Raw genomic sequence first — 27,930 nt, forward strand, 5'->3', positions numbered from 1 at the left:
ACTGAAACATGTTGAAAACTTTCCGTCTACACCTATTTATAACTAACGAACATTCCACACAACTTGAACTGAGATTGATTATACTGAACAATAACTAATATTTGCATAAGGAACTGAAGATGCCAGTTAAGCGAAATATAGTTGTTCAATGTAAATTCTTTGAATGATTCTGTAAAATGGAAAACATTTTTTCATTCCCAGTTCCACACAACTTAAGTGCTGTTGCCAAACATCACTGTGTAGGAGGCCGCTAACGCATAAAAGTAGTTACAACTACTATAGCTATAGCTGTGATAGATCGCATAAAATATGCTTTATCTCGGTAAAACATGTATTTGCTGTGAGCAGCAGCAGTTTACAAAAACTTAAAAAAGTTTTAGCCTTGTTATGACATTCAGCCTTTTGCCTGCTGAGATATGAAGTTGTTCAGAGGGCAGTTCAACAAGGCGCTATAACAGTGATCTTCAAATCTGTCGTATTAAAACAGCAGACATAAGCAATTTTACCACTTAATCGTTTTTGTGTTCAGGCCTTGCAAAAATTGGGTGTCTCTGTGGAGTTTGGTATACAAAGGCGCGAAATCGGTTTTCGCTACAAAAAGAAACATGGAACTTCAATTCAAGGTAATTTTATTGCGTTTCCCCTCTTTATAGCCTACATTAAAAGCTTAACTAAACCTTTTCTAATTAGAGGTTTGATTTTCTACGTTTCTGACAGTATATATTATCACCAACTATCATTAGACGAGATTAAACAGTCGGAATGTTTTTCGACTAGTCAGTTTGCAATGACGTCAGCAAATGAAACTGACCAGTGGGCGCCCGTGACGTCATAACGATTGTTAAATCTTATCACCGCGTGGAATTGTTTGTTCAAAGGCGTGGTTAGAATGTGCTTATATTGCTTCTGTATAAGCTTTACTAGTAGTTCAGAAAGGTCGTTTATGTAAGTTTTAGAGGAGAAACTTGCGGAATTTCAGTTCGTAAATGCACGGCCGTCGTCGGAAGACCGTTGTTTAAAACGTCCCGTGTGGCAATTTATCACGAAAACAAAGTGGCCCGTTAGGAGATAGCATGAGCAATGTTTGTTCGGGCTCGCTGGCAGCAAATATTGACTGTTCCATGACTCGCTACATTCGCTGTCAAAGCTGTGTTTTTGGACAAACCTTGTCCAGGTCAATCGAACCGACCGATGTTCTTTGTTTTATCATTAGGCAAAAAAGACTTTTGTAGCCAATTTTCCGATATTCAATTACTGCCAAGTTGTAATGTCGGGTTATTGTTTAAGTCTGAAAAAACACCAATAGAACACACAAAATAAAGGTATTGGACAACTTGTGAAACTCTAAACAGATTTAAAACAGGGAACACACGTTTTGACAAAACACTTAATTTGACCCTGCTTTAAACATTTGAATCAAACATTTAAGGCAAATTGCATGTAGGGTGCGGTGCAGATTTTAAACATGTTGAAAATCTCCACCTCAAAATATTCCTTCAGCGATTTCAGCCAACAATTAATATCAATCGTTACTCTCACCCACGGAAAATCCAGTACCGTTTAGTAAATATACCCTTTGTATCGATATTTACTACTGCGAGTTTGGTGCAACCACTTTCGTTTCAAAATTGGCTCTACACCAGCATACTCTTTCCCAGTTTTATTGTTGGAGCAATAAAAAAGTTCGCGTTGCTACGTTTAGGCAAGGTTAGGAATTTCCCCCCTATTTTTAGATGCGTATTTGCCGATTACATTGGCGTTGAACTTTTCATATCAATTCAAGTTACACAATATTTCGGCAAATTGTAGGGGGGTGGGGACAAATTGTCTGTGAAAACATAATAATAACTTAAAACAGTTATTTTGTTTGTACAACAGTGGATAAAACGATACGGTCGTTTGAATTGCCAGAAATAAAATTTTTAACTGTACCAGCCAAATGATTATTAAACGGAGACATCAATGCATAATTTTTCCCGAAAATGCTTTGATTGTCACGCACCATGGTACTGAATGAATTTGTGCACATCCATGTATGGGAAGTGTATAATATGTAATAGTAACAAATTCTTGCGTGAAAATAGGCTTACAAACATTTTAATCGCATTTGTTTTTATTTTTCCAGATCACACTCTGTTTGGCATTTGCACTGGTCACAGGAGGTAAGTTACCAAAATGTGTGGCTTTATCAGTAAGCCTATAAACTGCCATAAAACAATGAAACGTAGTTTTGAGATTAATTTCTGTCTTACCATATGCAAAGCTTTAGAATTCACAATGGGGTTAGTTATATGAAAAAAAGTTTGTCGCATCTCAAACAAAAAACTCATGCCTCCACTCCGACTGTTTTATTGAGTGCTGTGTTTGTACTATTTATTGCCCATTCACAGTCTTTACAAGAAAGGCAATAACCGAGTACAGCAATACAAAAATTCAAAAGCGAATGTTTTTGACATAAATCAAAATAATACTTTAAATCTAGGTATCTAAAGTGAAATCTTAGATATTGGTCAATATAATCAGTAGATGTGAATTTTTGGAGATCAAAACCGGATTTCTAAAAATAGGAATATTGAAAAAGCAAATACCGGAAAATATATGTCTTACATCAGCGGTTCCCAAACTGGGGTCCGCGGTCCTTTAGGGGTCCGTGAGGCAATTTTGGGGGGACCGCGAAGCGGTTGAAGCAATTCTATAATCTTATTTGGCGTCAGATTGTGCCACTGAATAAGTTTAAATCAAAGTAGAATTGAGAATCTACTGTCTCCATTGCTAAACAATGATCTTTATTGAATGACAACTATCATAAAAGCAATTGTTTGCGCACAATTGCAATGTTTTTTGTCCTGTTTGTGATGTCACAAGCTGTCTTTGGATGATTGTTATGCGCAATTTTGCATAACTAGCTAAAATCCTGCAATCAACTTTCGTTTTTTTGAAATACACATTCAGGCTTAAGGACCGCGAGCCCTTGAAATAATGGCAAAGGGACCGTTTTGAAAAAAATATGAAAAAGTTTGGGAACCACTGTCTTACATGCATATGCATTATATCGTAAACGTTTTGTCCCTTTATGTCATCCAATAGCAGAAAACAGAATCGTTTGTATTGCAGTTTCAGCGTTGACTGGAAATGACACGTGCACCGGCGCATGGACTTCATGGTCAGGATGTTTTCCCGGGACAACTTCAGACTCACAGGGTTTTCAGGTAAACTATAGCCTACTGTTAATTTGATAATCATTGATATTTTATGCGCCTGATGCAACAACCGTAAAAATACCACATGGTTTAATAACAGACAGTTTGCAAGGTGATCGAATATTTATAATAATTGATTGATATTTCTTAAAATGTGTATAAGTTTTGTTTAAATCCAGTAATAATTGCTACAACAATTAACTGCTGTTGTTTATGTACCGAAAAACATTTACAATTTTGTTGCTTAGCCCAAAATACCTCGTTGTGGTAGGCTAATTGTAAATGTCATTGTGGTATATATATTTAAACCAGTTTAACATCAGCAAGCTCTGGGGAATTTCAGTTGTCAGTTCTAAAATTTTTCCATGTTTTTCGTACAAGTTGGTTTTGATAACGTTGCGTTGGATTTTGTGTGCTACATTAAAAATATTATGGGTTGCACGATTTTTCAAAAAAGGGTCACTTTATTATTTACATTGACGATTTTTGTACAGGAGCGGTGGTTTGTAATGGAGCCAAGTCAAGCGAATGCCTCTATTCCTTGTATGTTGCCTTACTCTGTATTGGAGACTCAAACGCGGCCCTGCACAACCACTGCAGTTATAGATGATCTTTCAGATCCTACTTTGTCAGGTACTTTACAAGAAAAGTTTGATACAGTTCGTAGGTGTGAGTTAATTAAGCTTAATCGGGAACAGCTAAAAAAGTCCGTGCTTATGTTGACTTTGATGGTATACTTAGACATATGATAACAGTAGAGCTATTAACACTCACACTAAACTGGTTGGCTAATGTCCAGTAATTGAGGCGCTCAAATATTTTAAATGCAGTTTGTGTGATAAATGCTGAAGGTTAGGGTTATTAGGGTACGTCTGAGATTTTATAATAATAGCAAAAAAATCAATTTGAAAACGCAGTTCTTTATGTTAAAATTAGTCCCTCACCTTATCCCAGTCTCATTGTTAATTTAAATAACTGCGCTATTTACGCCATCAATCGGTATTTCGCAAACCATTTCTAGTGTGAGTTCTTGTGTTAGTAGCTCTACCTTTGATAACATCGTCTTGTTAAGCTACTATTTATTTACTTTTGAAAAGTTTCTGAATCTTGTATTAACTACGGCATATTAAAAAATATTTTAATAAATTGATATAGCATTAAAAAGGTACTTTAATGTTTCCAGACTGTGCTGGCAAATATCGTTGTGCGAACGGAAGGTGTATTAATAAAAAATACACTTGCAATGGCGACGACGATTGTGGAGATGCCAGTGACGAGTATCCCATCGTCAATACAGATGGCAGTAAAAACTGTACAAATGTAAGTAGGCAGTCAAACTACCTGAAAAAAATTTTTTTTCATAATAACTTACCTATAACTCACCAACTTGTTTTAACTTGTAAAAATCAATAAATTTAAACACCACCACTACGTCTAAATACGAAAATGCAATAAACCTATTTAGCCTACTACATATACATCAGGTTGGGTACGCCTTTCGGCGAACATTTGTAAGTGTTGTTTGAATTCTGCAAATTTTAAAGAGTTTAATATGGAAGGTACAAGTGTAACAATTACTCGGTCATCTTTACTAGTTTATGTCATGTAATATATTTTTCTGTAATTTTACATTTTTTTATCTCATTTAAGATGGGGGTATACGTTTGTGGTATGTCACAAATGCCCGGCACTGGTAGCCTCACACCGATTGGGGAAAGATTTTTGACAGGAATACCGGGAATTGGAGAATTTGCATCTGGATTCGATATTTTGACGGGTGAGTTCAGTTTATATTAGCTTGTATGTATACTTTTTTTCACTTTTATATTACAAAAAATCGATATGCCAGTATTGTTACACAGCATAACCTTGACACAAAAAAATGCATTGCTTCTTTTAAGTTTTTTATAGTCTTACACAAGTATCGCAGAGTCGATTTGGAATGAAGTTATTTATTTTTTACTGTATAGAAGATAACAATAGGCCCAAGTAACTCTTGAAACATAAATAACGATCGATATCAGTTCCTGAGGTTTGATCAGGTTCGTCCCAGCAAAACGCTCATTGTAGCCTACTCTTCTGAGGTTACAAAGTTTGGCAATAAATTTACACAATTGAAGTATAATTTTATTTAGAAATAAATGTGTTTTAATCAAACCCAAATTTTATGTGCAGGTGAATTTCGCAGTGGAGTTTTGTCCATGTCACCCCATGGGTCTTGCCGCCGAACCTTGATCAGTGGAATGACTGACACGTATTACAGAATACCCAAAAATATTGCATCATTTCGTCAAATCTATGATGTCACGTTGACAAGCGTTAAGGTTAGAACTTTTTTTAGAAATCTTTAACATACTTAATAGGCTGTTGGATTGTGAAATACTTGAATGTCCTTTTGTGAACCAAAAAATATTAAAAACGACCGAAAGAATAAGCGCATGTAGTTATGGGAAGCGACTGTTTGATTTCTGTCTGTGTTATAATTGATGAAACGACCGTGTTGATCTTGGCACTAAACAAATTTCAGAGTTAAAATGACTTTTCAAGACGAATCTTTCTTGACACAGTCTTGTTGCTTTTGTATTCACTAATTTGTGCAGTAATTTTATTTATGCCAGAACCCGAGTTCGAGTTTATCCAAGTTCGCGTGTTGATTGAGAAAACTTGGATCAGTTATTTCATTTTTTTCTGGTAATTTTAGTCATAAAATATTTTACAATTTCGCAGAACTAACGGCAAACAATATTTATGTTGGAAATAGGTTTTGTGCTAAATTTTTAGTTTTAATTTATTTTATAGCTTTGTTTTTCAACTAATGAAATAAAAAACGATCATCACAGTGTAGCCCATGTATAGAGCAGTTATAGACAATTCTCTAAAAATTACATATCCGGATTAAAAACATTGTCTTTGTTGTTGTTGTTCTTTTTCAATGTATAATCCGAATTTCAGCATTAGGTTTGAATCAATATAATCAAAAAGGTATAATTAAAAAAACATATCTGATAAAATCAATTACATTTACTGTGTTGCTTGAAATATACACTTCTATGTTATGACGTAAAGTAATTGACCCAACAAAATACGTCTTTAGGCTACTCTGTTTATTGCTTATCCCATTTTCTAATGATCCCCTGATCTACAGGTTTTGGACAGTGCAGCCGCTATTTTAAACAACACCAAAACAAATTTAATGTACAACTTGAACTTCGGAGGGAGTCTTTTGAACTTGACTGGGCAAACGGGTTTAAGCCAGAACACTTTTACCCGGGATTCGGTGCAGTATAACATAAACAATGACGAAGAGAGGACCTACGTCACGCAAGCGGCATTTGTCAGCACTGCCGAGGTAAGTGTACTAGGAGTTAGAAATCTTTGTTTGCTTGGCATTCCCCTATAACCTAATAAATTATTAAGCTTCACACGATTTCGAGGTTTGGCTTTAAATGTGTCAAGCATATTGCACCGATTTTATTGTGTGGCATTTAGCGCTAAATGATGTGCAATATTTGAGCATTGTAAAACTGGTGCTTAAAAATTGAATGGGAATTCCAGCAATGTGGTGTGTTCCTTTTATGGTGCTGCTCATGTTGCATGTACAGGTTAAACTGCTATAGTGCACTGCTTCTTGGAAATCACCCTTCTTTCAAGTATCGAATTGCGTTATCTAATGTTGTATTAGTGGTGTAATGCGTTGATACAAAAGGCAATTTCCACCCAAGTTGTTTATTTGGGATATAACAGCAAGCCAATTTAAAACAAAGCGAACCTATAGCATGTCTCATTTTTATACCCTGTGCTTGTTAAACAAAGAAAAGTGGCAAATAAATAGCTACATTATTCATAACATCATCCCAAAGGTCAAACTAACGATCGTTTAAGGCCCAATTCAAAAACACAGCAAATAACACTGGGCAACAAAAAAATATTTTTTTTCTGGTGTCTGTAATGTTTTAACTGATTTTGACTAATTCTAGTGCCCTGATTTCAAAAATGCAATCGGTTTATCTGTATCACGTCTAGTTTTCCTGTTACGGTACATCCACGTTTGAAAAACAATCCATATGTATACACTATAGTGAAACTGGTTTTGAGTATTTTATTTCGAATTAACATTATTGCAAGAACAAAATTTTGAATTTAATTTTAAATGTAACAGGTGGACACTTCTAACCAACAAAATTCAACACATAAAACAAAAAAATGGTTTCAAATTTGTAAGTTTTTAGGTATATCGGATATAGGCCTACACATGTACTTCTGTAACTTTCGGAAATGACTGGGAGCAATATCGTCCCGTTTAATTGACCAACGGCAGTTAGCCAGGACCACATTATTTAGACAAGTTTCGTTTTACTGATATCCTGTTGGAACCTTTCAGCTTAATTCTCATTGTAGACTCTGAACGGCCGACCTGCAAGGCTGAGCCTCACAAAGGGGTTTGTCACGTTGAAACACGCCCCGCCCTTTCCCACACAAGTCACACTTCCCGAATCTCGTGTAATAATCCACAGCGACAACAGCGGCAACAACCACAACGTCCTACACAATCAGGAACGGACAGAAACAGGGTTGAGAACGAAACGGAGACTGGGACGGGAACGGTTTTCTAAACAAGAAAACGAAACACATTGACATATGCCAACGCACAAAAATGCCAATGACTAACTTACCAACTATTTTGCGACACAGGTCAACAGGTACAGTACACGTATCAACAGTTGCAAGACGATGAAACAATCGCTGCAATCACTATAGGAAATACAGCATGCCATAAGTCACACACAAAGCCATGAATTAATTTAGGTCACAAATCGAATTAAACACTCACCGACAATCACGGTAAACAGCCTTCACTTGAAGATTAATTAGTCAGTCGTCACAATATTTAATTTAGCCTTATTCGTCTCTAAAAATGCAACACAAACGAATTTACTTAATGCAGTAATAAATCACCTTACTCGACCACGTTGTACAGTAAAATGAACTAATCATTGCAACATACAGACAAAGGCCTTCTAATTTTACTGTTACGCACATGGCGATTGTAACGTCATAGCAGGGGAATAATGAGACAAGTTAATCATGCGTAACTGAACGTGGAGATGTAACACTCATCATTTATATCCCCTACATTTTAAGGGAAGTGTAGCTTTATACTCATTTTCGTACCAAATTTTTCAGATCTCTTAATAACTTAGTTATGTACTCTTTCTAATAAATTTAGTCCCTTTCTACTGTTTTTGTCCATTACTGCAATATTCCAGTCAACATTAGGTAAGTGGAGCCCATTGCTTGTCCTAAACCCCCAAAGCCACATCGAAGTGTGCAAGATATGCACATTTGATACAGATCGTTTTTTTATCTTTTTAGTTGTGTTGTATGGGTATTCACCAGTAATGTAGCATAAAACATCTTGTTAATTAATGCAACACCTTATAGATGACCTAGCCACTATTAATTTTAGTTTTACCACCTTGCTTTACTAGCCTGAAAATCACTCCATAAAACACGTATAGTTTAAAGTTACCGCTAGCCTGCACCAATCATTTTTAGACAGAGCATAAGCATAGAACGCATATTCATGCTATAAAACTGACTACACTGTAGAAAATTGATGTGTATAATGTAACAAAACTTTAACAAACACATAAAAGCATGATTTTAAAGTCATGGAATCAATATGGTCATAAATTTTGATTTTGTAAATAACTTAAAAAGTTGATCTGATTGAAGAAAACCGTAATGATTTTTAAAATCAGCACCCCAAAATTAGTCAATATCAGTTTTAACATTAAAGACACCAAAAATTGTGTTGGCCAGTGATAATCTAAAATTAAGTTCTTTAGGTGTGACATCACAATAGTCGATCGTGCTTTAAGAACCGAGCATTATTATTACCTACTTTTGTTTTTGCTGATTCTCGCTTTGCATGTCACTGGTGTATTTTAGTATAGTTATATACATCTCAAGCATGTAAGGGTACCGGCATAGATAAACTTAGTCGTGTTTACTCAAGTTGTATCCTTAAAAGTGCATTTTTGACCACTTGGACTTTGATTAGCAAATTTAAACTTAAAACCACTTGAATCTTCAATGTACGTCACTTACATGACTTTGGATGATGTGCTATTAATTATCAATGATTAACGATATAAAGATATAAAATAAACGCTACACTACGCCTTTTAAAGTTCAATTAGCTTGTGGTTTGAACTTACTTTATCTAAAACGTTATGTTTGTAAATCGATTTTACCGGGTTTTGATCTGATAAAGTTTGTCCAACTAATGTACAACTCTAGCTCTGTGTAATGAGGTATTGCACTCTGACTTGCAACAACCCTGTGGCCTGCATATCATTTTACCAGCCAGCATGTGTACTACATCTAGCAGTAAGACCGCATTGGACACGTAAAATGTTCGTAAGTCGTGAGTGCTGGATTTCTACTTGTTGTTGACTTATACACGTGCCATTAGGACAAGTTTGAACCGGTTCTGTAAAAAATAGACATTGAGACTCAGATCATTTTGTCCAACATGTTATTTTTCGTATCTTGTTCAAATTTATTCTGATCTTCATATTTCAGATGATATTCATACTTCAGTACTTATTTCGGTTTTGCACAATAAATAACGTTTTTAATCAAAGCTTCACTCGTATTTCTTATGTCATAGTTTAAAATGTTAATTGATTTCCAAACCGTTTTCCTAGGCTACCCTACAAAGTCCAAGCGAACTGGAATTGAGCACTGCGTTCATCTCCCGTGTTATGAAACTCCCCTACGAAACCTTCAGCTACTCGCAGTACTTGAGTCTTATTAGGGACTACGGCACTCACTACGTTGCGGAATCGAAACTGGGCGGAGAATACCAAGAAACCAACATCTACTCGAGGTATAAGCCCTGCTGTGTGACGTCACAAGTGGTTATGGTGGTGTGATAAGTTGAACCTAGGTCAAGTGTATCTTGGACATTGGTTGTAGGTTGTAATTAGGGTTGCCGTCGACTTGAAACCAAAAATAAGTACGACTGTAAATTAAATTTTCATACGAAGCGAAACAAACGTTTTTGAACAAATCTTTGCATTTATACGAGTCATGACATATCATATGCAATATGTTGGCCAGAGACAATCTGTTCCAGCAACTCCTTGTTCGTAGAAACAATTCGTGCATCTCAAAACAGCTCAGGTCTAGGTTTGTATTTACTTGTACCAGGTGTATGGCTAGTAATTGTTAAAAATAAGACAAAAGAAGGACTCAAGTCAATATTAAGGACATTTCTTGGAAATAAGGACAATGAACTTGTCCAAGACATCGCCCTTCGAAACAAGGACAAATTTTAGAAATAAGGACGGTTTGGCAACCCTGGTTATTATAATGTAACAATACATTGTTGGAGGTACTTTTCACTGCTTTTCGATTGATCGAAGGGGTTGTACAACGAAACTAGTTGGTTGCAAGGGGGAAAAGGTGTTTGATGATTCGTGACACGTAACTTCGGACTTGCTTTATTTTAACTTCGGTTCATTTTGAACCCATCTTTTAAAATATAAAGGCTCGGTATATAGCCGACGGATCTGCTTCTTCTCACGTTTCTTCAGTTTGAGCTGTCTAGATTGGGGAACGTTTACGGGCACAAATTTGTCTTTGGTAACCTAATTATAATTTACCCAATTGGTCGTAGTAACGAGCCTCATATCCAAAGTAAACGCTTATATTACGATCGCACGTCAAAGCCCCACCTAATTACTAACCTTTACCTGAAAACTTATCTGTTGTTACACCACAAATCGCATGAAAATCTGATTTAAAATATAACTTGTTTAATGTCATGTCTTATACAATCTACTTTGCGAGGTATGTCCGAAAGGGCAACAATGTTTGTTTGACTGTTGACCAACTAAATTAGGTGCAGAAATGTTTGACATCAAATTAAAATTCCATCGATTATTGTCTGGCATATTTTAACCAGCTACTACTTGGTCAGTATGACTACGATTTCCAATTGTTAACCGTTACATATTCTGCCTTAAAAGTAGTGCGACAGGCTTGGTTCTGTTTTTGGCTTTATGAAACAAGCAGGGATAACTTTATGGGAAATATATTCATTCCTTAGTTAATTGTGGTTTGATAAGATTTACGATGCCCCACCCAATATACCAGGGGTTCTTAACCTGGGGTGCACGCACCCCCAAGGGGTGCGAGAACTGTTCCTAGGGGGTGCGGGGATGCTGACCCATTAAGGTTGGTTAGGTCTATTCTATTTAAGCAATTACAGAAGGGGGAGCGAAAATTGGTTAGTGATTTGAAAGGGGGTGCGAAAATTGGTTTGTGATTTGAAAGGGGTGCAGCAAGGAAAAAAGGTTAAGAACCACTGCAATATACACATACTTTTATGAACGACCAACGCAAAGCGAAATTTAGGAATTTTGTAAAGACCAGGCAGAATAAACCCAGGGAGAGTATTGATCTTTATTTCAATGTTTGTGGTCCAAAGGCATTATATTCCGAGCCATTTTAATTCGAGAGTCAATTTGCCTTCAATAAATAATTTGAAATTTGTTTCCTACTATGAAACTCCGTGAGATGCGAAAAAATGATTTAAATGATTTTTCCAACAGTTTAGGGGAAATTATAATATTGATCATACCGTAAAAAACTTTTCAGTTGTATAACATACATTTGTTGTTGTTTTTTGCCAGATGTTGGTTGGACAGCAAAGATTATGAAGCCTACAGTAGCACAACCTGGAAATCGAATCTGGTAGATTGTACGCGACAAGGTTTCTACTACAACCTTAGTCCCAACACTTCTTCTTTCACATCAAACTGCATGTCACAACAATCTGGTAAGAAGAACAGCCATTTGTCACAAAATAAACAGCCTTGTATGCGCTATTGGATAAAGGTATACCCCTTCCAACTAATAAACGACGACTTAAACCCGGCGTTTTAGGGCTGTAGGACATTAGAGTAAGTTCAGCAACTAGCCACTTAGCTGGATAATTAGTTTTCAGCATATTGACACCGAATGTGAAGTCAGTTCCAAATCAAGCACATTTGTTAGTCCGAACCTGGCCTGAAACCGAACCCGATAAAACCGCCCGATTGAAACTGGGCGGTTCTACTCGACGCATTAAACTTTCACACAAATTCTGCGCACTGTACAACAAACGCCACCGCATGTTTCGTGGACACCATTTTTCTGATACTAGCATGGCCTAAATGTTGTTTAAATTACAGTCAGAGCCGAAGACAATGCGATTACATGGCGTGGATTTAATTTGGTTCTTGTCAAATTTTAAGATCTCATAATGGAAAATTAAAAGGTTATCTTGAAACGACTTTGCAAACACTAGCCTGTGCAGCATTAGGGCGTCGCCTGCTGATTTATGTTGACATTCTGTTATCTGCTGTTGTGTTCACACATAGCCACAGTCACAAGTTACCTACAAGATGAGATGGAAGACAAGGTGATCAGCGTTCGTGGCGGAAGCATTGTAACCTCGTCTAACCTAAAGTTTTCCTTCTCGTAAGTGTATTTACCCTTAACATTTACTAGAGTAACTATGGTGGCACAATTAATCGTGAAAAGTTGTATTTTAGTGTTGTCATTTTCTGTTCAAGAACTTAATTAAGTTGCTATAATGACTCAACTTGACTTTAGCCAAGGGACCAGGAATCAATTGAAAGTTAAATAAACACGTTACTGACCTACCGTGTTACTTTTTTTACTCCACTCTTCCTATACGAATATTTCCGAATAAAATCAATCGTTGAACCTAAAACATATTTAAGGTAACGTTGAGGCTAACTGAAATTCTTAGTATTTGAACCTTTTTTATTGAACACTTTTTTCCACTGGAGGTATAAGTTGTAAACATTTGTGGCAGGAAGTCGACCTGGGACTCATGGGTGCAAACTATCACCAATGGACCAGTTCTAAACACCGACCAATTCAGGCTGCAGAAGATCTCAAGGTATGTAAATAATTGTGCCATATTGGATAATATTACAACGATGCATGAGAAGAACAGTACAAAACAGTTACATTTTTCTTTTCAGTCTGATGTCATCCCCATCTATTCCCTTCAGCAACCGCACCCGACAACAAAATGTTGCAGATTTCATTGATCAAGCAATTAATGTAAGTGATTTGCTTGGATTCTAATCTTTTGACTGAAAAAAAATAGGCTACACCAACATCCAAATTCTGTAGTTCAAATTTCGGTTTGATCTTACGATTTGTTGGTTGCTGTGTCGAGGTTTGACGACATATTTGTGCAAAACAATAATGTTAGTTGGAGCATAGGTTACTTGTTTAGTATACCTAGAGTGGAACACGAAAAAGTACAAGCCTGACACACTGCAAAGTGATAGTTGTAACGCAAATGTATTTTTTAGATTTACCTGAGCTCGTACAACGCAGATACCTTATGTGCACCGTGTGGATTTAAAAGTGCTGATGAAGTCGACGAGAATGGCATGAATGTTCCTGTGGTAAGTCTTCAGGCTTTGTTTAACACCCTTGAGATGTGTCAAATTAGTGGTTTAGTTTAATTTGTCTTTACATTTGTATGTAACACTTAATTATGGGTTAAAAGTAGTTTTTTGCGCCGACGGCAAAAGTAAAACTTTGCATCTCACAGGTGACACTTTTGCGTTTGCTATTTAGGCCAATCCCATCGTTGCATTGTTTTTATGGGAAAAAGCAAATACTGCAAAACTCGCAGCAGCTGTAAACCTAATGTATAGCTTCATTCTTTCCATTTATGTGCAGTATTATTATGGAGTTCCTTATGTAACCGGAACGAGCAACGACTACCAATGTTATTGCACGTATGGACTTCCTCCAGATCAAGATAGTTTAACTTGCGGTAAGTAAATACTATTGTAACACTTGCAATGCAAATACAATTGTAACACGCGCAATGCTTAAACCGACCAAAACCAATCTGAAACAAAATTATTACAGCGACAACCCAACAGAACAAACAATTTCCTACATGTTTTTTTATCGGGTGGATGTGTCATATTCCTAATTCTAATTTAAACAACCAACAAAAACCACTTATGAATTCTATATTCCGGCTGAAACCAAAATTACCCAAATCCATATTTTTTATTCAAGGAAAAAAAGTAACTTATATGCAGGGTTGTCATACCGTCCTTATTTCTAAGAAATGTCCTTGTTTTTTACTTCAATCCTTTTGTCTGATTTTCAACAATTACAAGTCAAATCCCTGCTACAAGTAAAAGCAAACCTATAGACCTGAGTTGTCCTGAGAAGTATTTTCTACGATCAAGCCTTTGCTGAAACAGATTGTTTCTGGCAAAAAATATCACATGTGACATGTCTCATACCTCGTATAAATGCAAAGATTTGTGTAGAAACGTTTGTTTTGTTTCTTATGAACATTTAATTTTTCGGTTCTCCTTTTTTTGGGGTTGCTTATAAAGAGACAGGCTGAACGAAAATGTTTTATTTGCAGGATCAACTGTTCCGACTTCGATGATGCTTTTGACGCTGATTAGTTGCATTCTGACTGCCTTGAGCACTTATTCTTTATAGTTCGTACTGTTTTGTTTTGTCTGTGTACAGTTCTCTATTATATATCCACCATGTCCCGTTCATACGTTGCTAAAGATTTGTGATTTTTGTTTCGTACCTGTTTCGTGACGTCACCAAGATGATCAGGTGTGCAGAACCGCTTGACTTAATACTCGGTATAATTGGTAGTCCCGATCCACTACAACTGGATTTTGAGAAAAACTAAACGCTTAAAGTTATGCACGGAACATGTTTCCGACATTGGCCTGGAAAAAATATTTTGTCCTGCTTTATCAGATGTTCGTTTCACATTAGTTTAACAAACGACCATTGCTTCGAAAATAACTTAGCATTTATCAACCTAAGCAAAAACTATTGTGAATAATATCTACAACAGCGGAGTAATAGCTTGTTTTTATCTAAAATGGGACATATTATTTCAAACGTCTGCTGGCTAATACACTCCCCGATTGCACCACATCTTAGATGATATTGTTTTGTTCATTAAAAGCTTATTGAGGTAGGCTATCGTCTTTCACACACAGATGTATAATACAGTTAATGGTGTCTATAGTTCCAGTATTTTGTTAACAGCGTAATTCATATTTTGTACTAAATATAATTTTACTCTTGCAATAAATATGAACAAAATACAAGGTATGCTTGCAATTTAACAGTCTCAAGAAGGACGTTGACTTTCCTATTTGGCAGATTCTCTCACAAAAAAGCGCAGTGTTTATCAACAAAAAACTAGATTGTTTTTCACTTTTTGATCCTTTTGATTTACTTTTTGATATTTTTACCAACAATTACAAAAAAGAGGTTACAATTTTGCTTTTCCGATTCCTGGTTCAAACCTATTTTTGGTAGAGGGTAGAAATCAATTAAAACTAGTTAAAAGCCAGATAACTATAAAAAATGATAAATGACAGATTTATAAAAGTTTCCAGTCCGTTATAAAAGCAACTGTTGTCTCCATCTTCGGCACTCTCTAGTGCAGTGGTTCTTAACCAGTGGGAAATTCAATGTTTTCAGAGGGAAATTATGTAATCAGGTAACCAAACTCGGGCCGGAGGGTCGAACCCGGCTTTAAATTAATCGTTAAAAGTAACTTTCCTAACATTTTCCGCAACAACATGTAAGATTGATTTCAGCAAGGCTTACAAGACACATACAAATCCCAAGGCCGTTTGTTACATCACAGAGAAGACTAAAAAGTATCAATGACTATGCTATTGTGCGTGAATAAAAGCTCTTCCTTTGTTGATTGTGATGCAATAAATGACTATTGCAAGCAGAGGAGACTCTTTAATATTCCAAAAACTTTAATCTCTCACAAAGCACTATTTAAACTAAATAAGATTGCAGTACCTTTGGGGTTCCAGACCAAATCGCTTCACAAAATTATTTCGATCAAAGAATATTTTTTTTGTTAACGTAGGGCACAAAGCATCATTATAAAAATAACAGAGGGGGGAATTTGAAGTTGGTGGTTGACTTTAGTGAGAGGTTTAGAACCACTGCTCAGACAAAAGTAGATTTTTCTTCCTTTTATGACACGTAAAACACGGAAAAAGTTTTTTTATTTTTACCCACACAAATCCGGATTTTTTTTCATTTTTTTGACTCCAAAAATCGGAAAAACTTCGGGGTTTTTCAAAAATCGGGTCAAAATTTTGTCTCTCTGATTCAGGTATAAATCGGTTTGGAGGTTTGGAAGGAGGCAGAAACCGGTCTAAACCAGTTTGAAACTAGAATATTCCGGCGAAAAGCCACCCAAAACCGGATTTTTCTTCAATTTTTTACCCCTAAAAATCGAAAAAACGGAAAGGCTACAGCCTTAGGTTTTTTTCAAAAATCGAGTCAAAATTTTGTCTCTTTGATTCCGGTTTAAACCGGTTTGGGGGTTCGGTAGGAGGCAGAAACCAGTCTAAACCAGTTCAAAACTGGAATATTCCGGCGAAAAGCCATCCAAAACCGGATTTTTTTTCAATTTTTTGACTCCCGAAAACAGAAAAAACAGAGTAGCCATAGCCTTAGGGTTTTGGGTGGGTTTTCGCCGGAATATTCCAATTTCAAACTGGTTTAGATCTGTTTCTGCCTGCTTCCGAACCTCCAAACCGGTTGAAACCGGAATTAGAAAGACAAAATTTTGACCCGATTTTCGAATAAACCCTAAGTATATAGCTACTCTTTTTTTCGGTTTTCGGGATCAAAAAAATGAAGAAAAATTCGGTTTTTGGTGGCTTTTCGCCGGAAATATTCCAGTCTCAAACTGGTTTAGACCAGTTTCTGCCTCCTACCGAACCTCCAAACCGGTTTAAAACGGAATCAGAGAGACAAAATTTTGACCCGATTTTCGAATAAACCGGTTTGGAGGTTCGGTAGGAGACAGAAACCGGTCTAAACCAGTTTGAGACTGGAACATTCCGGCGAAAAGCTACACAAAACCGAATTTTTCTTCAATTTTTTGACCCCCGAAAACCGAAAAAACGGAAGGGCTATAGCCTTAGGGTTTTTTCAAAAATCGGGTCAAAATTTCGGGTTTTCGATTCCGGTTCAAACCGGTTGGGGGGTTGGTAGTAGGCTAAAACTGGCTGGAACCAAAACTCACCCAAAACCGGATTCCAGTTTCAAACTGGTTCTGGCCGGTTTCTGGCACCAGTCAAAAGCAGTTTGAAAATGGAACATTCCGTATTGAATATTTTACGACTGGTTTGTATTTTTGCACAGTTTTATTCCGATTAAAGTCAATGAACAGAACGACGAATATCGTAATCACAAAATTCGAAGGTTGGCACTTCAAAAATGCAATTACAAAATTATTTCAGATCTTACTAAACCATGGCGACTATCACATTGCAATAAGTTTAACGAGATTTGCTGGACAGAAAATAATCAATAGTTTAAGCAACCTTCAAAATTGCACAATCCAATGAAAACGAAAATCATTGAGTTTGATGCAAAAGTTACCAGATTTTGAAGTGGGTTTTAAACCATCTGTTTTACCATGTTTATTATCAATATTTACTGTCATAGCTTGGATTAGCGTTGCTCATATAGCTGTTCGAGGAAATATAACACGTATCAACGTACCACATGTAACCTTAAGCCTATGCTGGAACAACGAGACCTTGGCAGTAAATTTCGATTGCAGCAATGATCATGAAAAAGGAAAGTAGAAATCTAGTGATGCACCGAAATTTCGGTTTGTCGAAATATTTTGGCCGAATATGCAGTTTTGGCCCGAAGTTTTTTTTAAATTCGGCCAAAACCGAACTTTTTTATTGTGTGAAATATCAGCCTAAAGTTGAACAACCGACAGATCAAAATGTAAAGAATAAAAATAGTTTTACAAAAGCCTATTATCTGCACAAAAATTGGGTGTGGGTAACATCGTAAACTGTATGTTTTTTTTAAAAAAAAGTGTTAACTTACACTTCCAACATATTCTTTCTTCAAAACATTCATTACAGGCAGCATTTTAGGTTCCGCCAAAATTATTCGGTTTCGGCTAATACCTTTTATGGTGGGTTCGATGCATCACTAGTAAATACAGAGTCAAACGCAAAATGTTCTGTTGTGTTCAGGCTTGTTGAGATACCATACAATTCAATTGGGCATTAAACTACTTTTACTTTAAGAAAACACTTGCTTACTTTTTCACAAGGCCCGAAAAGTGCAACGAACACCATCAACTTAAGTATTACAATCCAGTCCCATTTACAGCGTTATTCTAATTTGTATGAATTAAGAAAATTGCGGTAAACCAATTTATGCTCGAATTTCCTCAGTACAAGTGAATGCGGGTTACAGTCAGTGGTGGAATTCACCCGGTTCGCACCGGTTCTATAGAACCGTCTCACGAAATTTTGTGAGAGCAGCTAACCGGCTAGCATTACTGGTTACTGTCCATGGACTTTTTGGAACAGAACCGGCTGAAAAATATGACTTTTGTGATAGAACCGCCTGAAAAAAAATTTGAAATCCGCCACAGGTTACAGTATATAGAAGTAGTCGTACATGGTGGAAATTGCATAGAAAATATTTAACAAAACACATTTTGCACGTTTCGCTCCAACAAGGGAAATTAAATAGGCAACAGCATTCTTTTGGTAACATGTTTGCATGTGAAAACCTGAGGGCTGTACCACAAAATATGTTGTTTCCACAAGCAACACAAGACATTATGAGTGTTTCTGTTAGTCGATGAACGTATTTTTGGCACTTGCCTTGAAAAGCCGTTGTGAGTGGTCAAAGGTTTGGTAAGATTAGGCCATAATCAAGAGCGTTTGCTTTGTACTTGGTGATACTCAATATATCCCATGCAAGGATTATGAGATGCCGTTCAAAAATTGCAACAATTTTCATAAGAGCAAACACTGATTGGTTCCACGCCGAGATGTTCAGGAATCTATACATTTGGCATTTAGTATGCATAGATAAGATATAGTAGGTCATACACTCCATTTGCCACTGGCAATCATAACTTTGATAACATCTGGCGATGTGGCAAACTTAGGGTCAAGGGGAGGTATAAAGTCTGGATATAGGGTTGAAGCATTGGTGCCAAAACAGTCCAACATTTTCCGGAACATTCCTGGGAATCTACAAACAAGGTTTAGATTGTTATGACAGTAAATGGAATGTACCACATGGTGCGATAAAGACACACAAACTAGGGTACTACTAGATGAAGTCGAATAACATGCTTTCTGGGCCTGTAAACTTTGTGTTGCAATGGCCGAAAAGGCCTAGCCGTGGCAGTTTAATTTGAAGTCTAAACCAGAGGTTTCAACCGTGGAGGATTTTCAAAACTTGAGGTGAGGAATTTACTTTTTACATTTTTGTAACTTACATGTGGTTTGCAAATTTACATTTTAGCTTTGGGAATATAAGCTGTGAAGTTGATAAAATACCCAATTTTTAATGATTTTGTATGGTTTACTTTAGCATCTACAATGTAGTATCTTAGGGGAGGAATAAAAAGATTTTGAATCAGTATGAGAGGAATTTGTACATAAGGTTGGAGAACCACTGGTATAAACCTTGGGGTCACCAATGTATCGAGGTGTTTATTCGAGGTACATTGTAATAGAATAATACAATGTGTGAATACGCCGCATAAGACAAGAGTCAAAGAAAGAAGGCAATCTGTCCGGTTCGCTGTAGTATAAAAGCACACGATAACGGTAGCAAGAGAGGCCGCTACAAGCAGATTGTTTTTGCGGTTTTGAGCTAATTTTTGGACAAAATGCATATGGTTATGGGTTTTATTTTGTGATACTTAGAAATCTGTACACACACATACCTCCAAAAAGCACCTGGTCTAAACATTTCTTTGCAAACATTAATTTATTGATTTGTTCAGATACATGGAATGACTTACTTTCTTCCACTGACGTTACACAGAAAATTCCAGTATCCAGACCGAATATTGTGAGGCTCAACACATGCCTGTACAACGATTATATATTTCAGTTTAGTTATCACTTTCAACTAGTGATTCTTAAAGTTGGGGCAGCGACACACTGAAGCAAGGTAAGAAATGTAAAAGTCTGACAAGAAATATTCAGTTTTGAAGAGGCTCGTATCATAGTTTAGATTTTAGAACAAGGGTGCAAAACTCTTTCTCTATTAACCATCAATATTGGGAGAATTTGGTTTTAGTTGTTAAAAAAGTCATCACATTTGTGTTTTTGTACAGATAAATGTGCAAAATGATGTTAACTTGCCTCAAGCTGTAAAATGCACAGCCCTAAACTGTGTTTAACAACTTTAATTGATTTAATTATAACATGATCTTGATTTGCTGTGGCACCACTGCCTTAAAATGTCACTTTTATAGCTCTTTGCTGCATCGAAAAAACAAATTCGAAACAAAAAAGTTGTACTGCACATATAAAGGTATACTGCGTCTGCATATAGTTGACTTACCACATGCAAAATTAGTGCGAGAGACATTGCATAGATATAACAGTCCATGTCTGGAATGTGTGGTAAGTAACCTGCACCGATACTTTTAAACATCATCTCCTACAAAAAAACAAGAAAAGAATCCACTACAAACATCAGAATTGCAGCATGATAAGTTATGATGCATGAAATGACTTTATTTATATTTAACAGTCATATTCAGAAAAAAAGTTTTTTAATGTAATGACAAATGAAAGTACACATTGCATAAGTCTCAACAGCTTTAACAAAAGACTTAGTACTGTCTTGTATTTTTTTTACAAATCTAGGTGCTTGGAAGAACTGAGAGTTTAGCAAGAAGTTAAATTATGTAAGTTTTAACCAGACTATAATGTATGTTCTTTTTCTATGCTACTAAAATTGATACATCTTGTATCATTTTCACCACATAACACATGTTATTGCACAGGTAACTGTTTGGAGCAAAATGCACGAACTCAATGAACACACAAACCTATAGGCCAACCAGACAATGCAAACAGTATTATGCCTGGAATAGGTCAAAGATTAAGACAAATATTTGTTAACGCTGAATGACCAAATTAAGTTTAGGTTCTGAGTGCACCAGTTTTTTGCATATTGATTTTGTGCTTGCATTTTTGTAAAATGTTTTAACTGACATTGGATCAAAGTTGTTGTTCAAGATTCTGTCCATGTGCAATATTTCAGATATATAAACTATTTTTTAGTTCTAAATATGTTGACAAATCTTAGTATACATAGAATTGCTTTAGCCTCATTAATTTAAAGTTCAGTGCATTTCTAACCTCCGCCAGTTTAAAAAGTAAGAAAAGTGAAATTGAAGAGCTTTTGTAAAACCAAGAAGAAATGCCAGCTACCGCACCAGCAGCCCCACCAAATAAAGTGGGCTTGTCTTGGTTAAAAATCCATCTTAAAATACAATTGCATGCCTAAACAACAAAACAAGAAGTTAATTACAGTTTATATCAGTGGTGCTCAACCAGGGCCCATGGTCCCCCAGGGGGGTCACAAGCTGTGTTCCGGGGGGCCACGGGTGTAGATTCACCAGAAACACCTACTAAAATCCATTTCCTTTTAAACTTTAATCCCTAATTTAATCGACTATTTCACATACCATTTGTCTATATTGAGGTTTTTTACGATTACGGATTCCTGTTTATTGAATTCGACCGAAATTTGTACCGAATTCCAACATGAGATTGCCATTTACATTTTTTAAGGGGGCCACAGGTCCTATAGGGTTACTTGAAGGGGGTCACGAGGTCAAAAAGTTACTTTTAGGGGTCCACGGTCCACGAAAGGTTGAGAACCACTGGTTTATATACTGTTGGGCGTGTTACTGAAAACCCATACAAATATAACATCTTTAGTTCTATAAATTTAAATTACCCAAAATGCTTGTAAACAAATAACTAAAAACAACGCTGTTAAAATCTTTAGCTGGGAATGGGTCAAGAATGAACACCGCCAATTTGACAAAACATTTTAGGCTTAATAAGACACTACATACCCTAAACAAAGCTGTATAGCCTCCTAAGAAGTATGCAAGACTTGTACTATTGATAAACATAGCAAGCTTGTTGGTTGGAGCTTTCCTTCGTGCCATTTTCAAGCAGTTTAAAAATAATTCAATCAAATAACCAAGTGCAAACTGTTTGCATCCACCCTAAAAGAAAATAATCACAGTTAAGCATGTGACCTATAATTGAGAACTGAATTTAAAAAATTGCTACATTTAAATTTCATAAAACTGTGCTTTTACAGAAATCTTCCTGAATCAACGTGCGCTCAATACAGATGATTCAAGTTGCGGATAATCATAACTTAGTAAACTGAAGCTTTCAGTACACCTAAATCAATCCGTGATTTTCGTGTTGCAATGTATTGTAAATAAATAATAATATTTATTATTATTATTTTTACATCTTTTATTGCCTAAATAACTTTATTTTATTTCTTGCTTAGAACTGAGGATGCCATTATATCGTCGAAATCGATATTATTTATTTACAATACATTGCAACAACAAAATCACGGATTGATTTAGGTGTACTGAAAGCTTTAGTTTACTAAGTTATTTAAATTTCATATTTGATTTCTTTGTTTCGTATTAAAGTATGGTTCAAGTTTGTGTTAAAAAAAGTTTCATTTCTTTATGTATCTCTCAGTGTGAATATTTTCATTAGGTGTTTTTTTAGCTCCCGTGTTTAAAGACTTTCCAACACAACATTCTTTGTATTCTTTTCAAATATATAGGAATTTATATCAAAGTGCTTGTGGGTATTAGTGAACTTTAATGTGGCAGTTAATAACACTATATTTATTTCATTTTTTTCACATTATTTGTAATAACCACTATGCATTGGTTTTAGGTTTGCACATGACACGATATGTCCGACACAAGGCAATAAATGTGATAAAAAAACTTGTTTTCATATATGAAAAAAAAAGATTTATACAGTTACAATAAGAAAAAAAGGACAATTAATGTTGTCCTACGTTGTTAACCTTTGGAAGATACAACAATCATATTAGGGTACCATGTTAGAAACACATGATTTATAGAAAGGACTCACCTCCGCAATATAATATATACAGCTGTGAGCATGTTTGCAAGTACGGTGTTTTGGTGTAAGTTGCTTAATCCTAAAAAACAGCAGTATGAATATTTTTTTCAATTAATAAATTTCAGTAAATCCATAGCAACCAAAGTTATAATTATTAAAAGAAAACTAAAATCTTAAAATGTCTAAGAGTTTAATTCTATGTACCACTGTAGGAAAGGATTTAATCCTTGCGTAGGACTTTCTTCAGTACCAGCTTCACACTTTCCAACAAGATATGCAACAGGTGTGCGCATACTTTCAGATAATGCTCCAGGAGTTCTGGCAAAAATATAAAAAGGTAACCCATTAAACCAGTAGTATATTCTTAACCCTGAAAAAAACAACTGAATTTCATTTCTCCTCCTTAAAAAAAGAGAAATGACCAACAACAATATCACAGAAGGATGGAGTCTAAATGATAATGTAACTACAGCATAAAAATGTCTAAATTTGTCTAAATATTAATAGATAAACACCCACAAGTCCCCACCACTACACAAAACTAATAAAATTGTTTTTTTTTAACAAACACTTACCTATATAAGCTCATGAATCCAGCACTGGCTAAACAAAGCAACATGACCTAAAAATAAAAAGTTTCTTGTGGTCAAAATGATACAACAACAAGGCTTGTTTAAAGGAATTTCTAAAAATAGTAAGACTGCTCAATGTTAATGTAAAAGCATAGAGCCAATAAATGATAAGCTACAGACAGTGCACACTGTTTCGACCTATAAGGTCTCATCAGTGCAGCTGGTGACGAGAGATTGGTCGTATTGGCTAGTGTAGCCATCCAACGGCACTCCAGTTTGTGGTGAGCAACAGGGTACAACCCCATGCATCACCTAGTCTGTGTGATGCCACAACTGGGCATGCTCAATGTTGCTTTGTAAAATAACTTTATAAAAATAAGCTAGTTTGTTGAAATGCTGCCTTTCAAAGACTGTTGCCAATATTACCTCTCCGTTGGGAACAGCAGTAACCAGCCCTCTGGAAACAGCCATATGAAATAATGTTTCTGTCGCCTGTAAATTAGAACAAAAGACTTGTAATCAACAACAAAAAGTACTACAACATTGATGCAAGAACCTACCAAATTGGTTATGTATAAGGCAAGTGCTCCTCTTCTATAAAACAAAAAAGTGCAAACATGAAAAAAATTTAAATCTTAATTTTAACTTTGTTACAGGGTTCCCACGCAATTTTCATTTATAAATTCCATGACTTTTTCAAACCTTTTCAAGGAAAAAAAAAATTCGCATAACCTTATTCGAAAAAAATCGAGCAATTCCCATCGTGAAACTAGCAAAGAGGCTTTGGTAGATGCAGCCAATTTACCATACTTGCAACGAATATTCATATGTTACGAAATTTGAAATTCCTATCTCTATCTGGTATTTTCAGGGTAAAGCAGTCGCCAACTTCCATACTTTTTCAAGGACTTTAGCAAAAGTTGGACTTTTTCAAAACTTTTCCAGGTTTTCCATGCCCGCAGGAACCCTGTTGTTATGATATGACACTTGATGTTACAAACCTAGATTTTCTTTCAAGTATAATAGATATATAACCAGCAAAAAATCCAGCAAGAATTCCATGCCATCCATAAAACTTGCCAAAAATTGTTCTGTTGAAGAAACAATAGTGTTTCAACTACTTAGTACCAACCATGCGTTTAGTACTGTTTGTAGAAGTCGACATTGAAAAAGAACAAATTCTTTCACTTAATTTAAAAAAGTTACTAGATTCAGATTTTTTTTATAAATTGTATGATTTAATGAAAATCAAAATGAATTTCTTTTTTGCATTAGCTCCTTTGTCTTTAAAATATATTTATGCTAAAAAACTTGATAATATGTGTTTGGAATTTAGCTTTTCGTGCACCATATGCAACAGACATGTCTCCAGGAAATGAGTTAACATTTAAAAAATACAAAAAAATGAGTCACATCAGGATTTTAAGTTAAAGTTGTTATTGTTTGATAACAATATATATAGTTGTGCAAAAATAGAATAAAATACAGTGTTTACCTTAACACACAGAAAGATCCAAGAAACACACTTCCATTGGCACATAAAAACATAGATGACTGCAAAACTTCACGAATAAACTTTAAGATTGTTTTGAAATTTCTATTTTTCTTTTTCCGAAGTTTTGGTAGTGTTGTCACCTAAAAAAGTGGTAGAGGTTGTATTTAGGTAGTGTCTATATATCTAATAACTAGAATGGTGGCTTTCTGATATACTTCCATTTTATATATTTTATACGATATTTACCAATTTACTATACACATCATTTGATCTACACATATGATTGTTTTTGTAAACAAAAACTAATGGGTCCCCACATGCGTGTTTGTGCGGAGTTACGGTAAACAAATGTTGCGGTGATTTTTAAATTCTTAAGAACAAATTTTTAGAAAGCGTTAACACAACAATGAAAAATTTTGTTGTATTTTTTGGCACTATTATTGTCGTATAATTACAAAAACATTAAAAAAGAACGAAACAAATACTTTCAATTTAATCTCTTGCTTTGACCCAGATATTGTCGTCCAAGGTCGGGTTTTAAACACAATTTTTTCTAGAAAGCTGTAACAGTTGTGTTACAGACAATTAAAAAGCGATTTGCCGCAAGTGTATACATCATTTAACTTTGTTTCGCAAAACGAGTTTTTCATTTAACTTTGTTTCGCAAAATGAGTACCATTGACCTGTAGGAACCTTTAGGGTGCACACACCAAACGACTGTTTGACCTTTTGACACCGTTTTCAATAGCACGCCGTCCTTGGTGTTCAACAACACCGTTTGACCTAATTTATACATGCCTTGAGTATTTGATTAAAAAAAAACAAAAAAAAAACGCTACGTTATGGCGAAAGAAAGTTCTGAACTGTGTTAGTAATACCTACTAATTGACCTTAAGTAACCCGCGGCCAACCTGACAACGAGCATTTAAAAAACTTTTATCTTGCAAAAAAGTCAAGTTTATTTTTTCATATTTAGTTTGTTTAACAAAGTTTTGCTTGACATTATACGAAACCGAAGCACGCTTATTAGGTTTAAATCGCGTCATATGTGTGAAACCTTTGCCAAAACTGAAAATGTGAGTGATAACTTAATAAAACGACATAGCATTGCTGTGCAAAACAGCTGATTTCTAATCACCGAAACGACGTCTCGTAAAACGTCTGTCCGACGTCAAGCTGAGCCCTCCCGCTCTGCCCTATTATTCGTAAACGTACTCTCTTGGGACTTCTGCCTACAGTGTCTTTCTTGACCAAACGAGCGTTAGACACATTTACGTTTCGGGGGCCTGTGGGTGTGTCGCTGGGTCATTCGGGGTCAAACTTCAGGTGGACCAAGTTCAGATTAATATGTAACATATGTCCAAATTTCAATAAATTTGAAGCACTCTTTCTTTACTAAACAAGCGTTACAAACCAGCGTTAAAAATTTTACGTCTCGGGGGCCTGTGGGTGAACCGCTGGGTAATTTGGGGTCAAACTTCTGGTGGACCAAGTTTGAATTAATATCTAACATATGTCCAAATTTCAATAAATTTAAAGCACGCTTTCTTCACTAAACGAGCGTTACAGACCAGCGTTAAAAATTTTACGTTTCGGGGGCCTGTGGGTGAACCGCTGGGTAATTTGGGGTCAAACTTCAGGTGGACCAAGTTTGGATTAATATCTAACATATGTCCAAATTTGAATAAATTTGAAGCACTCTTTCTTGACCAAACGAGCGTTACAAACCAGCGTTAGACAGAAAAAAGAAAAAAGAAAAAAGAAAAAAAGAAAAAAAAAATACGGACAAAAACAATATGTGTCCCCTTCAGGGAAGGGGACCCATAATAAGCAACTTTATAATATGCAATCTACACCATAATCAGATACAGCAAACTAGTTTTTATAAAGAGGTTATTTTGAGTGTTAGACGAGTTTAAGAATGGTTTTAGTATAAAAAAAACTTTCTGTTTTTAGTATTTGCCATAGTTATCCAAGTTGTAAATGGTTGGTGAAGGTAAACTAGTCCATCACCCAAAAAGGTAGAGAAACACTACTGTAAACATGAAAAGTATATTATTAACATCACAATGGAATATATCAGTCTGCAGAATATGACATTTCTTGACGAGATCCAGTGTGTGTAGGATCACTATGTCCTGTGTGTGTTCGAGCATTACCCCTAAGTCTGGGTGCAAGACCATATTTATTGGGTACAACTCAAGTGATAAACACAACCAGGCAATACTTTATCCAAAATTTAATGCGTGCAGTCAAATAAAATTGGCTATATACTCTGAATGCTGGGGATTATATCCATATAGTTTAGAATTTTATTTACCAGGTAAAATGCAAGATACACTTGAAGAGAAAACTTGAAAGAATCACGAACTGTATGCAAGAATGAATAAGTGCAGCTTGGTTCCCAGGTGTGTGCAACTTCATAACAAGTGTAAGGGACGCTGTCGAAGAATGAAATCCTGTGTGGAACTTGTGGTTTGCTTAATACTGTCATTTTTTCACAGCCTATATGAAGTGTTGTGAAAACCTAAAACTACATTGTATGAATAAAACACCACAATTTCAGAAAACACGTTTCCTGTAAT

The 27,930-nt window shown here is 35.7% G+C and overlaps 2 protein-coding genes and 2 long non-coding RNA genes across 5 annotated transcripts; 2 read left to right on the top strand and 2 right to left on the bottom strand.

Annotated features, from left to right (window-relative positions):
- The first annotated feature begins 605 nt into the window (after positions 1-605).
- On the top strand, positions 606-15,342 carry LOC145234397 (complement component C8 beta chain-like). Its single transcript, XM_080099134.1, has 16 exons — positions 606-623; positions 2,126-2,162; positions 3,115-3,209; positions 3,695-3,833; positions 4,384-4,520; positions 4,851-4,977; positions 5,376-5,524; positions 6,346-6,549; positions 9,914-10,095; positions 11,906-12,051; positions 12,635-12,734; positions 13,096-13,182; positions 13,268-13,349; positions 13,607-13,702; positions 13,983-14,079; positions 14,695-15,342. Exons 1-16 carry the CDS (start codon positions 606-608, stop codon positions 14,772-14,774), a joined length of 1,776 nt encoding a protein of 591 aa, XP_079955260.1. The 3' UTR covers positions 14,775-15,342.
- On the bottom strand, positions 7,307-8,311 carry LOC145233127 (uncharacterized). Its single transcript, XR_013861027.1, has 3 exons — positions 8,032-8,311; positions 7,874-7,952; positions 7,307-7,809 (listed from the first exon to the last, which is right to left on the bottom strand). It is a non-coding gene; the product is annotated as an uncharacterized LOC145233127 (long non-coding RNA).
- A 2,127-nt stretch (positions 15,343-17,469) lies between the features above and the next one.
- On the bottom strand, positions 17,470-27,916 carry LOC145231916 (transmembrane protein 135-like). The gene is made up of 13 exons (XM_080096381.1): positions 27,666-27,916; positions 25,346-25,485; positions 24,852-24,941; positions 24,411-24,444; positions 24,277-24,342; positions 23,854-23,900; positions 23,483-23,596; positions 23,288-23,357; positions 22,222-22,377; positions 21,497-21,640; positions 20,691-20,789; positions 20,143-20,210; positions 17,470-19,361 (listed from the first exon to the last, which is right to left on the bottom strand). Exons 1-13 carry the CDS (start codon positions 27,837-27,839, stop codon positions 19,211-19,213), a joined length of 1,353 nt encoding a protein of 450 aa, XP_079952507.1. The 5' UTR covers positions 27,840-27,916; the 3' UTR covers positions 17,470-19,210.
- LOC145231917 (uncharacterized) lies at positions 19,356-22,741 on the top strand. Of its 2 annotated transcripts, XR_013860790.1 has the most exons (4): positions 19,356-19,576; positions 20,125-20,294; positions 20,999-21,039; positions 22,476-22,741. It is a non-coding gene; the product is annotated as an uncharacterized LOC145231917 (long non-coding RNA). The 2 variants fall into 2 exon arrangements; XR_013860789.1 differs by having other exon boundaries at positions 20,125-21,039.
- Positions 27,917-27,930: the final 14 nt, after the last annotated feature.

This window comes from Phallusia mammillata, chromosome 6, assembly GCF_965637545.1.
Source record: "Phallusia mammillata chromosome 6, kaPhaMamm4.hap1.1, whole genome shotgun sequence".
Classification (NCBI taxonomy): Eukaryota; Metazoa; Chordata; class Ascidiacea; order Phlebobranchia; family Ascidiidae; genus Phallusia; species Phallusia mammillata.